The sequence below is a fragment of the Mustelus asterias genome, chromosome 7 (assembly GCF_964213995.1).
Source record: "Mustelus asterias chromosome 7, sMusAst1.hap1.1, whole genome shotgun sequence".
Classification (NCBI taxonomy): domain Eukaryota; kingdom Metazoa; phylum Chordata; class Chondrichthyes; order Carcharhiniformes; family Triakidae; genus Mustelus; species Mustelus asterias.
Genome location: NC_135807.1, coordinates 131,768,850 through 131,782,342, shown reverse-complemented (window position 1 = coordinate 131,782,342; position 13,493 = coordinate 131,768,850). Strand labels below are relative to the sequence as shown.

Here is a 13,493-nt window from a genome sequence, read left to right as displayed (position 1 = left end):
GATTTAGCAAGTATTTGCTAGATTTAAATCTTCTCTAGAATATACTCGTGTTCAAACAATGGTGCCGGAGTAGATGTAGTGGATGCGGGTAATATGTTTGGAGCTGTCTTGGCTGAGTGCACACACAGCATGGATGTGAGAGTTAGTATCATTATGAAGGAGTAGGGAGAGTTGTCCTTTACTGATTGGATACTGTGCCAGCTCCTGGGTGCTGTTGTTATTGCAGCAGCAGCAGCCGCTGTGCGGGCGGTGCCAGTCAGTGCCAGCCCGGCCAGCGGGGACATCTGGAGATCAATTGCAAAGTGGCAGCGGCTCGGAACGACCCCCGGCACAGCGGGTGGGTGAGTGAGGGACTCCCTACCCTCCCCCCCCCCCAACCCTCACCCCAGCCCCCCCGGGGCCCGGGGGTCGCCTGCCAATCCCACTTTGGGTTCTTTCTCTTCTACCGTGCACGCGCGCATCCCGAGCGAATGAGGGCGCGCGCGCACACACAGGTCGCGCGCACACGCGTGGACTTGAAGGTGCACGCGCGGGGTGGTGATGTGCACGCGCGGGTATGGGGGGGTTAGGGGCGCGCGCCGTGGGCTGGGGGGTCCAGTTCCTGGAGTGTCTGTGTGTGTGTCTGTGTGTCTATGTGTGTATCTGTGTGAATGTCTGTATCGATTTGAGTAAATGTGTGTGTCTGTATCTGTCTGTGTGTGTCTGTGTGCCTGTGTGAATGTCTGTGTGTGTCTCTGTGTCTGTCTGTGTCTGAGTGTATGTATGTGTGTGTATGTGTGTGTCTGTGTGAGAGTGTGTGTATCTGTGTGTCTGTATCTGTCTGTGTGTGTCTGAGTGTGTCTTTGTATGTCTGTATGTGTTTCTCTGTGTGTATATCTGCGTGTGTCTGTGTGTGAGTGGGGTTTTGTGTGTCTGTGTATGTGTGTGTGTGAGTGGGATTTTGTGTGTCTATGTGTGTGTGGGATTTTGTGAGTGTCTGTGTGTGTGAGTGGGATTTTGTGTGTGTCTGTGAGTGGGATTTTGTGTGTCTATGTGTGGGGGGGATTTTGTGTGTGTCTGTGTGTGTGAGAGTGGGATTTTGAGTGTGTCTGTGTGTGAGTGGGATTTTGAGTGTGTCTGTGTAAGTGTGTGTGTGAGTGGGATTTTATGTGTCTATGTGTGGGGGGGATTTTGTGTGTCTGTGTATGTGAGAGTGGGATTTTGAGTGTGTCTGTGTGTGTGGGATTTTGTGTGTGTGGATGTGTGTCTGTGTGTGTGAGTGGGATTTTGAGTGTGTCTGTGTGTGTGTGCCTGTGTGTGTAGGAGTGCGTCTGACACACTGTCAGCTGCTGGCGGCTCTCCATCACTCACACATACACATTGCACATCAGCAGAGCTCAGCTCCTGCCTGGGGAAACTCCTGCCCATCACTGCAGCAGCAGCAGCCTCACAGCTCACATTCCAGCTGCGGTGTAGTGGGAGGGTTGGTTGGTGGAAATCACTGGCTTTATCCAACAGTGGCAACAATCACCATTGGAAGCAGAGAGAGAGAGAGAAGCAGGAGAGACGAAATGCTTCAGAATGCGACTGACTGAACACTTTGTCAATCTCTCGCAGGGCAGTGTCCAACTGCGGAATTAATTACTGGAAATAAGCAAAAGGCAGAAAAAAAAGAAAAAAAAAGTTTGGTTTGCCTGTGTGTGTTGGGGGGGTATTCCGCATCGACCCAAGCCCAAGGCAGCATGAAGTCTGCAGAGGAAGGTAACTGATTTTTCTATTGAACTTGGTTGAGAAATTACTTTCTTTAATACAGTGACACGCGTTTCTCTTTCATTTTTTGTGTGTGACGTGAAGGTTTGGGGATTCACTCGGGTGGGTTATCCTGTCTATAAGAGTGAATAACGTTTAAGAAAACAGTTTGTCTTGGGTGGGGTGGGGGAGAATGTAAGGGTGAGAGATGGCAATTATTGATGGAAAGTTGGAAGGTTGGCAGCAAATTTGCTGGGGGGGGGGGGAGTTGGGACGGGGGGGGGGGGGATGTTAGAGGGTGTTCCCCTTAGCCTTTTCCACTTGCTACAGGGGCAGACCTGTGTAAAGTCTGGTTACTTGCCGAGTGTGTCCTGGCTGTCTGCACCCAGTGAGGTTACCCTGAGTGTCTCCCATCGCTGTCAGGAACATTGAGCTGGGGGTTGACTTGTCATATGGAAGTTTGCAATCCGGTTGAATATTCTATATATCACAACCATGATTTTGCACCGATTGCCCAGTTCTAGTTGAAACAGCAGCAGTATTTTGAGGAGTCTGGGGAGGGTGTGGGGGGCGGAGAGACAAAACTATTTTTTTTCTGACTCTTGCCAGAAATGGTCGGGAGGAGGAAAGTGGGGGGGGGACGGGGGGGGACCGATCTGAATGGTCTAATTCAATAGTCTGGGCAGTGGCAAGCTCTGCCAAAGTACACATTCTAATTCAAACCGCTTGGCATGTATTCAAGATGTTACACGCGTCTCATGTGATTAATGGGCTGTCAGCTGGATTTAAAATGACCAGATTTCCATTTTGGGAGGGGGGGGGGGGGGATGTCCCAACACTCATATGGAAGACATGAAATATCAAATCAAAGAGTGGGTTACCTTTTACTGGACACCGTTGACTCTTTGAGCCCCAGGAGTGAACCGGCTTTTGTTTTCGGTGTTACTTTCCATTTTTTTTGCAGGATGATGCACCGCACAGAGGAGGGCCGTTCGGTCCACCCTGATCCGTGCTAGCCCCTCAAAAAGAGTCACCCAATCAGTCCCATTATCCACTTTTTTTTGCCCACTTTTTCTTATTGTTTAACCAGTAGCTTAGGTCAAGGCTTAGACAGAAGTGAACTGGCATGCAAGTTCAAATGGGGAGCTGGGGAGAAGGGGAAATGTAATTCTTCCCTCCCCCCCCCCCATCTTCTCTCTGTATTATCTGTGTCTGTGTGTGTGTGTCAGGGGTGTGGGGGAGACGTTCGATTGAGGGATGCCTGCAGTAGTAAGTGCTAGTCATCATTCTGAGATTCAGTAAACAAAAAAAAGGGGTTGAAGGGGCGGGATCTGAATGAACCATGTGGATACGAAAGGGGCACATCTCAGCATCAACCACTAGTGGTCCCCTTTGCAAAGGCAAACACAGTTCAGACCTGGCTGAATCTCAGTGATCTAAGGCAATCCGAGATGTGGGTTCATCCAAAAAAAGTGACAACGCACGATTATTTATATATCAACAAATTTTGCAAGGACAAATGATGTGTTATCCCAGCTTGGTGACATTTTTATATGTCTTCACGACAAAGGACTCCTTGCTTATAAAGACAGCAGATGTATGATTTTGACACGTCACTGTATGTAGAATTGGTACAGTCTCCCGATCTTGTTTTCCTTCGCGTCAGCATTGAAGTGTGAATATTTCTGGAGGGAGTCTCGAGAGCAGCGCTCCACTTTAATATCTGCAAAAAAAACTGGCATTTACTTTTGTAAAGATGATTTCCTGTTACATTCATGAAAAAATCCCCACAAAATAATCAAAGCTTCTCAAATGCCTGCACCTCAGCTCATTCCTTGCGCGCACGCAATTTACTTCTAATAGACTAATTGATAGATTATTGCCCATTAGGTGTGTCTCGCCCAAGTGTACATGTTAAGATGTGGGCATCTAATTAAAAAACTTGCATTTAAATAGCGCCTTGCACAACCTAAGGACGTCCCGATGTGTTGTACAGTCAATGAAGTAATTTTGATATGTAGTTACTGTTGTAGTCTAGGACACGTGGTAGTCAGTGTGAATACTGAGAGGCCGAGACAGAGTGGACGTGGCGGGATGCTTCCACTAGTGGGAGAGACTAGAACTCGAGGGCACAACCTCAGAGTGAAGGGACGCTCCTTTAAATTTGAGATGAGGAGGAATTTCTTCAGCCAGAGGGTGGTGAATCTGGCCAGGTCATTGAGTGTCTTTAAGACAGAGGTAGATAGCTTCTTGATCAAGAAGGGGATCAAGAGTTATGGGGAGGAGGCAGGAGAATGGGGATGAGAATCATATCAGCCATGATTGAATGACAGAGCAGACCCAATGGCCTAATTCTGTTCAGATAGCTTATGTCCTTATGTACGCAGCAAGCTCCCACAAACAGCAATGTGTCAATAATAAGATTTCTTTAAAGTGATGTTGGGTGTGAGTGATAAATATTGGCCAGGATACAATGGGGAACTCACTTGCTCTTCATTTAAAATAAAATGTAAGATGGGATCTTTTACTGGGCAAGCGGGCAGGGTCTCAGTTTAACATCTCTTCTGAAAGACAGTACCACCAACAACGTGGCACTCCTGCAGCACAGCATCAGCCTAGGTTTTGTGCTCCGAAGTGGGACTTGAACCCATGAACCACTTACTCAGAGGTGAGTGTGCTGGTATTGTTGAGTGGGAACTCTGTGTCACAATTCATGCCCCGCGACATTAAAGACACGTGCCTTGATCTTCCACAAGATGATTATTGGTGAGGAATGCTCATGTTTAACCCAGACCATCATGTCAACGCCAGGAATTTTAGTGATGGTGCTGGTCCCATCATCACAATCTGCATCAGCCCAAAAAATACTCGAATAGAAGTTTCTCACATTGCTGATACTATGTGTGACACAGCCTTACTGGCCATGTCATTATTTGGAAGAATTAAGTTTGTGTACAGAAGTTTGAATGCAGTTTTAACTTCCAAGAGGAATTCAGCAATCATAGGCTTCCATTGGATTGATCCATGATTATCTTTGGCAGAGTCCGGCAGTGGCTTGCAGTTGGCTTCTGCAATGTGGCTGACCAGGATTCTCGCCCACTCTTACTGCTTCCTATCAGGCAGGATTTACAGGGAGATAATCAACCTGTTTGGCCACATTATGAACACACCTTCCATGGTCATGAAGTCCTAGAGTGGGACTCTAGACTGGTCTTCTGGCCCAGAGACAGGCATGCTAGCCATTGTGTCACAAGACCTCCTTTGCGCAGTGTTAACTAGCATTTATTCATGGAATCATAGAATCCTACAGTGCAGAAGGAGGCCATTCAGCCCATCGAGTCTGCAACAACCACAATCCCACTACAGGCCCTATTCCCATAACCCCATGCATTTACCTAGCTAGACCCCCTGACACTAAGGGGCAATTTAGCACAGCCAATCCACCTAACCGGCACGTCTTTCGGACTGTGGGAGGAAACCAGTGCACTCAGAGGAAACCCACGCAGACACGGGGAGAATGTGCAAACTCCACGCAGACAGTCACCCAAGTCGGGAATCGAATCCAGGTCCTTGGCACTGTGAGGCAGCAGTGCAAACTAGTGTGCCACCATGCCGCCCAAATTTGCAACACCATAGGTCACACTGATCATTGTCCAGTGGGATCCCAGTTCAATTTCTTCACAGAGTCATGGAATACTGAAGGAGGGCATTCAGAACATTGCTTCCATGCTAGTTGGCTCTTTGAACGGGTGGTCCAAATAATCCAACACCCATTGCTCTTTGTCCATCACCTTGCAAACTTCTCCTTCTCAGGTTCCTTTCGAAAGTAACTATTAAACCACAAGTAAAGCATTCAAGTAAGGCATTCCTGATCATAGCAACCTGCTGCATTAGAAAAAAAATCCAAATTTCTCCAGGACCTTTTTTTTTAAGCAGTTATTTTAAATGTGTCATCTGGTTACACACCCAACTGCTACTGCAAATCTTTTAAAGTTTTTCAAGTTTATTAGTGTCACCAGTAGGCTTCCATTAACACTGCAGTGAAGTTACTATGAAAATCCCCTAGTTGAACGGCATCTTGCAGAGAAGTTGCTACAGATTTTGGTAACTGTCTGCTTTCATTATAGTTAATTTCGGCTTCCTGCACCTCACCCCGATCCATGCACCCACCTCCTCCCTCACTATCGTCTCAGCATCAAACACAAAAAGGTCAAAAAGACTAGATCTGCGCCCTAAATTCCTGATTTCAGTGTTGCTGATAGGAAGGGGGCGGTGATGAAGGGAAACATTTCTCAAGAAACAAAGGAGAGAACATCTTAGAACCATAGGACCATAGAAAAGTTACAGCAGAGACCCTAAACTCTTTAAAAAGGTACTTGGATCTGCACCTTAAGTGTTGTAAGCCACAGGGCTATAGGTCCTGTATAGTACCATAGAAAAGTTACAGCAGACAAAGAGGCCATTCAGCCCATCTTGTCCATGCCAACCCGTGGACACCCAAAGTGCCCTTTCTAATCCCACCTTCCTGCACCCAGCCCATTGCCCTGTAGCTTACAGCACTTAAGATGCAGATCCAGGAAATTTTAAAAGAATGTAGGGTCTCTGCCTCCACCACCAACTCAAGCAGCGAATTCCAGACACCCACCGCCTTCTGTGTAAAAAAAGGTCTTCCGCATGTCCCCTCTACACCTACTTAGGGCAAGAAATATTTTGCTTTTTTTTGACCTTCCCATTTTACAATTACAGGTTCATTCTTTCAGTTCGCAGAATGATTTTCGGAAAATAAGGTTTAAACAAATTAGGAGCCAAGAAGTAAAATTAATATTATGCCTCATACACATGAAGACACCGCAAGATTTAGGAGAAATCTAATGCCAAGCAAATCGTTGCTGCGCATCAAAAAATATTCTTTTGCACTCCAGAATTGTTTTGTCTACAAAGTTGACATTTTTGCAAAACAGACTGAAAGCTCGGCTGAAATTACATTTTTATGAAAATAAGGAGGTTGTCCCCAAGGCTCTGATGCAACTTCTCTTTTTCTATGGCTGAAATTATTTTTCTGAATCACCATCTTTCTCTCAGTATAGAAAGCACTTAAAAATAAGCATATGTGACACACAAGTGAGTGGGTGAAATATCCTCCAGCGACTCTACATTTACATTCTCTGTGTTAAAAGAGCCACCCTTCTAACCTTTACAGCGAATCATAGAATCCCTACAATGTAGAAGGAGACCATTCGGCCCATCGAGTCTGCACCGACAACAATCCCACCCAGGCCCAATCCCCGTAACCCCGCACATTTACCCTGCTAACCCCCCTGACACTAAGGAGGGAATTTTCCCATCCCGCCTGCCATGGGAATCGTAGTGGGTGGGCGGGGGAGGACCATGCAAAGGTCCGTTGACCTTGGGTGGGAAGTTTCCGGTTTTGGGGCGAGTATGGCCAGAAAATCCTGCCCTAAGGGACAATTTAGCTTGACCTATCAACTTACGTGGATTGTGATCACGTGATGCTGAGTTCAGCATTATATTGGTTTACCAACAAGTGGCAAAGGACATTATAAGTCGTATTTCAGTAGTAAAGCATTAAGTTAGAAGATAAACTGTTGCCTTAGACGAGCCCCAGACAGACGAGCTTCAGATGTCTAAAAAATGTAGTGGCCCATTTCTTTCTTTGAAATGAACCTGTTTTTAAATCTCTGTGGGGCTCTGTATGCCTCAGCTTTAACTCGTAGGCTAAGGAAATCCCCTTGGATCACACCCACATCTTTATCAAGGTTGTCTGCCTCAGCTAACAGATGGCATAAACCAGATCATGGACTCCCTGTGATAAAAGGCTGATCACACCAGCAACAGTGATAAGCAGATGTGTACCAGCAGGATTCTCTGTCTACATCATTCAAGCTAAAATAGATAGATGCAGGAACCCTGAAAAATTTACAGCTAGTAGATTTCTCTTGATGTGACCAGAGAGTGGAGCAATTTGATGGAAAATGGTGTATGTGTTGGGAGAATTAAGCAGGAAAGTAGATGGGAGCTCTATTTTTAATACGCAATAGCGACGTGATACATGTTCAAAACTAATACCAACAGATGGTTGTGGGTTTTGAGAAATCAGATAAAAGTTCAAACCAGTTTGAAAAGTTACAGATACAAAGCTAAGCTGTCCTCAATGATTGCTTTGCTTTCTTTGCTTTGGGGCGGCATGGTGGCACAATGGTTAGCACTGCTGCCTCACAGTGCCAGGGACCCGGGTTCGATTCCGGCCTTGGGTGACTGTCTGTGTGGAGTCTGCACGTTCTCCCCGTGTCTGCGTGGGTTTCCTCCAGGTGCTCTGATTTCCTCCCACAGTCTAAAAGACGTGCTGGTTAGGTGCACTGACCTGACCAGGCACCGAGTGTGGCAACTAGGGGAATTTCACAGAAACTTCATTTCTTCACTTTCTAAAGAAAGTAATTTCTTTAATGTAAGTCTTACTTGTGATTAATAAATAAACTTTACTTCTCCTTTTTTCTGGAACCCTATCCTGTAAATTAATTTAAATGTAATCTTTCTATGTGAGTTATATATTGTTTGGCAGTTTGTTACATATGCCAATTAAACATCATCTTTAGAGAAAGAGAATGCACCAAAACAGTGTGAAAAATGTACTCAACTTCTGGCCAGTGGTGAATACAGTTTTCATTGAATCTTATCATAGGATCCCTACAGTGCAGAAGGAGGCCACCCAGTCCATCGAGCCTGCACCGACAAGAATCCCACCCAGGCCTTATCCCCGTAATGCCATGTGTTTACCCTTCTAATCCCCCTAACACTAAGGGTCAATTTAGCATGGCCAATGCACCTAACCTGCACATCTTTGGAGTGTGGGAGGGAACCGGAGCACCCAGAGGAAACCCACGCAGACATGGGGAGAAACTCCACACACACAGTGACCCAAGCCCTGGGAATCGAACCCATGTCCCTAGCGCTGTGAGGCAGCAGTGCTGACCACTGAGCCACCATGCCACCCTTAATGTATTCTCTGGTTAAATTTTCATCGATTCCAATAAAACAAACATTAAACAGAAAAACAGTGGGAATTATACTAAGCCATCACACCTACATGATGACACTTTTGGAAAAGAGGGTCAATGTTAATGGAGTAAGATGGTAACTTTTTTCTTTCTTGTGTGACAGGAAATGCCGAATGGGACACTTTAGTGTTTGTTTTCATTTAGGATCAAGTCAGATATGAAAGTAGAAAAATACACTGACTCAAAGTCTTCATGCTACCAACATCATGGCTGACTGACAACGTCATGCCTCACACCTTCCATTTCAGGTCCTTTGTGGCACTGGGTTCCCCAGCCACAGCTCTCATCATCACTTACAATCAAGAAACAGCAGCAGAACATAGAAGAATCATAGAATCATAGAAACCCTACAGTGCAGAAGGAGGCCATTCGGCCCATCGAGTCTGCACCGACCACAATCCCACCCAGGTCCTACCCCCACATATTTATCCGCTAATCCCTCTAACTACGCATCTCAGGGACAATTTTAACCTGGCCAATCAACCTAACCCGCACATCTTTGGACATAATGAATCCCTATCTGTAACTGCTTTTCCTTTACTAGCCTTGATCCAGACCCCTGTCCATCAAACCCAGGACAATCAGGATATTCATCTGTATCAGTAACCGATTAGATTACTGAAAAGCAACATGAACAGAACAGACATATTCGTGCACTAGCCCCATGCAAACACTAAATATTGTCGCTTCTCGGCCTTTTGGCTAAGATCAAGTGTAGTATCGACATGCTGTGCTTGGTTGAAGTCATTAGGTTACATTTTAGCTTCATTTGAAGCAATTTTTAAAAGCGGCATCTCGGCCTTTTGGCTAAGATGCAAATGAGATCAAGCCTTGGAAGAGGACCTATTCCTACTCCAATCAGCTTGGATCATGTAGATCAAGCCCAAGACAGGAGGTGCGAGCCCTGTCTTGTCAGCTTGGATCGGGAATGTCTCAACTTGTTGAGACTCTAAATTGGACTTGATTTGATTGAATTGGAATAAAAATAACAAATACTGTCAGTGCTGGAAATTCTCTGCTGTTCCCTCATTCCCCCAAAAAACATAGAACTGTAGCTATCTAAGCCTGACATACCCAGGTTCAATTCATGGTTTATGCTTGGGAATGATAGGAAGCTACAACCGACCTTTGCACCTTGAGACAATGAGTGGAATATCAGGCAGATTTTCACTCCTAATCAAAATCTAGTTATACGCTGCTGGAAGTCTATGTATGTGGACATTGCACGTGAGCTGAATTAGGCCTTGCCTTAATCACTGACTATAACACCGACTCTCATTGTTTAGACTCGCACGTCGCTGGATTAGTAATCCAGAGACCCAGGCTAATGCTCTGGGAACCCAAGTTCGAATCCCACCATGGCAGATAGTGAAATTTGAATTCAATAAAATAAATCTGGAATTAAAAGTCTACTGATGACCATGAAACCATTGTTGATTGTCGCAAAACCTCGTCTGGTTTACTAAGGTCCTTTAGGGAAGGAAATCTGCTGTCCTTACCTGGTCTGGCCTACATGTGACTCCAGATCCACAGCAATGTGGTTGACTCTTAAATGCCCTCAGGGATAGGCAATAAATGCTGGCCCAGCCAGCGACGCCCACATCCCATGAATGATTGAAAAACATAAAGAATGGTCACTTGAGCGAGGTACAAGATGAAAACCAGTTGCTATTGGAGTCCCCAAGGGTGAGTGTTGGCCTCATGTTTTAGCATTTTCTTTTGTAAGGGACTCAGAGGATGGAATATTATCCTTTATGATCCACACAAACGTTGCAGTTATAGTATAATGGTATCCCCAATCTGGTGTCAGAGCGCAACTCAACATGAAGCAGAGTGAGAATTCCTGGAGAAGGGAAAATTACATTCTCTTTACTTCTGATTTATATCATGTAAGTTAACCTTGGTGAAAATCTACTGCCACTAAACTTTGATTTTGATTTGATTAGATTAGATTTATTATGTCACATGTATTAGTATACAGTGAAAAGTATTGTTACTGGTGTCTTCCCCGCCTCTAAACTTGGAGTTTAAATAGACCGTTATTTAGCCTATTGAGCCTGCACCGACAACAATCCCACCCAAGCCCTATCCCCACATATTTACCCTGCTGCCCCTGACACTAAGGGGTAATTTAGCATGGCCAATCCACCTAATCTTTGAGTGTGGGAGGAAACTGGAGCACCCACAGGAAACCCGTGCCGACACGGGGAGAAGATACAAACTCTCACACAGACAGTGACACAAGGTTGGAATTGAACCCTGGTCCCTGGCGCTGTGAGGCAGCAGTGCAACCAATGTGCCAATTTTGAACAGAAATTAGGAGAAATTACTTCCATCAAAGGAATTCACTACCTCAGAGTGCAGTGGATTCCAGGACATTGAGTAAATTTAAGGAGATAGACAGATTTTAATTAGTTATGGGTTGAAAGGGTTATGGAGAATGGGCAGGAAAGTGGAGTTGAGGCCATAATAAGATCAGCCATAATCGCATTGAATGGCGGAGCAGGCTCGAGGGGCTGAATTGCCTACTCCTGCTCCTAGTTCTTATGTTCTTATGTGAGTCACCAAGGTTACTGCAACAACACTTCCCTACCCTGGGGGGCGAGGCAGTGGCAGAGTGGTATTGTCGCTGGACTAGTATTCCAGAAATCCAGGGTAGTACTCTGGGGACCTGGGTTCGAATCCCACCAGGGCAGTTGGTGAAATTTAAATTCAATAAAAATCTGGAATTAAAAGATGACTAAGAAACCACTTATGCCCTTTAGGGAAGGAAATCTGCTGTCCTTTACCCAATATAGCCTACATGTGACTCCAGACCCACAGAAATGTGGTTGACTCTGAAATGGGCAATTAAGGCTGGGCAACAAATGTTGGCCCAGCCAGTGATGCCCACATGAAAGAATAAAAAAAACTCTGCAAGTTCTACTGCCAGAAGGACAAGCAGTAATATATCTTGGGAATACCTCACATGCAAGCTCCTCTCCAAGGCTTCACTGATTGGATTTGTGCATTTGGGTTGCATAATGTTTGGCTGAGTCAATATAGTGGGATTCCCTCACAAGACTCTGGTGAGAGAACATTCATCACAAGGACTGGAGCAGTTCAAGAAAGCTGCTGCCTCCCTCTCAGAACTATTAGGGAAGGGCAATAAATGTGGTCTTGTCCCAATTGCCCACATCCCAGAAACAGCTGAAAAATGTTGGCAGCTTAAAACAAAATAAGTGACTGGATGGATTTTTGTTAATTTGTTGCAGGGAAAGGAACCCATGGGAGGGTTGAAGGATATTTGGTCTAATGATGTGCAGGTTAGGTTGGTTGGCCATGCATTGTTTGAGGAGGTAACTAAGTGTGTTGATGAAGGTAGGGCAGTTGATGTCATATACATAGATTTTAGTAAGGCGTTTGATAAGGTCCCCCATGGTCGGCTTATGATGAAAGTAAGGAGCTGTGGGATAGAGGGAAAGTTGGCCGATTGGATAGGTAACTGGCTATCTGATTGAAGACAGAGGGTGGTGGTGGATGGAAAATTTTTGGACTGGAGGCAGGTTGCTAGCGGAGTGCCACAGGGATCAGTGCTTGGTCCTCTGCTCTTTGTGATTTTTATTAATGACTTAGAGGAGGGGGCTGAAGGGTGGATCAGTAAATTTGCTGATGACACCAAGATTGGTGGGGTAGTGGATGAGGTGGAGGGCTGCTGTAGGCTGCAAAGAGACATAGATAGGATGCAAAGCTGGGCTGAAAAATGGCAAATGGAGTTTAACCCTGATAAATGTGAGGTGATTCATTTTGGTAGGACTAATTTAAATGTGAATTACAGGGTCAAAGGTAGGGTTCTGAAGACTGTGGAGGAACAGAGAGATCTTGGGGTCCGTATCCACAGATCTCTAAAGGTTGCCACTCAAGTGGATAGAGCTGTGAAGAAGGCCTATAGTGTGTTAGCTTTTATTAACAGGGGGTTGGAGTTTAAGAGCCGTGGGGTTATGCTGCAACTGTACAGGACCTTGGTGAGACCACATTTGGAATATTGTGTGCAGTTCTGGTCACCTCACTATAAGAAGGATGTGGAAGCGCTGGAAAGAGTGCAAAGGAGATTTACCAGGATGCTGCCTGGTTTGGAGGGTAGGTCTTATGAGGAAAGGTTGAGGGAGCTCGGGCTGTTCTCTCTGGAGCGGAGGAGGCTGAGGGGAGACTTAATAGAGGTTTATAAAATGATGAAGGGGATAGATAGAGTGAACGTTTAAAGACTATTTCCTCGGGTGGATGGAGCTATTACAAGGGGGCATAACTATAGGGTTCACGGTGGGAGATATAGGAAGGATGTCCGAGGTAGGTTCTTTATGCAGAGAGTGGTTGGGGTGCGGAATGGACTGCCTGCAGTGATAGTGGAGTCAGACACTTTAGGAACATTTAAGCGGTTATTGGATATGCACATGGAGCTCACCAGGATGATAGGGAGTGGGATAGCTTGATCTTGGTTTCAGATAAAGCTCGGCACAACATTGTGGGCCGAAGGGCCTGTTCTGTGCTGTACTGTTCTATGTTCTATGTAAACTGCTCCAAGATGTGCAGGTTAGGGGAATTAGCGAGGTTAAGTACATGCGGCTGGATTCTCCAGCCGTTCATGACAGTGGGATTCTCCTGTCCTGCTACAGTGAACGGAGATTTGGCTGAGTGCCAAATTCCCTGTCC

The 13,493-nt window shown here is 45.6% G+C and overlaps 1 protein-coding gene and 1 non-coding gene across 3 annotated transcripts in view; both read left to right on the top strand.

Moving 5' to 3' along the window:
• Positions 1–1,408: 1,408 nt before the first annotated feature.
• Positions 1,409–13,493, top strand: part of nfatc1 (nuclear factor of activated T cells 1) — a 300,700-nt gene continuing 288,615 nt past the window's right edge. Inside the window, exon 1 of one of the 2 annotated variants that reach the window (XM_078216846.1) lies at positions 1,409–1,740. In XM_078216846.1, coding sequence (XP_078072972.1) covers positions 1,722–1,740 — 19 coding nt within the window. In that variant the 5' untranslated portion in view covers positions 1,409–1,721. The remainder of the gene's footprint in view (positions 1,741–13,493) is intronic. The other variant, XM_078216845.1, reaches the window with a different exon arrangement.
• LOC144496226 (U2 spliceosomal RNA) lies at positions 9,487–9,685 on the top strand. Its single transcript, XR_013498400.1, has one exon. It is a non-coding gene; the product is annotated as a U2 spliceosomal RNA (small nuclear RNA).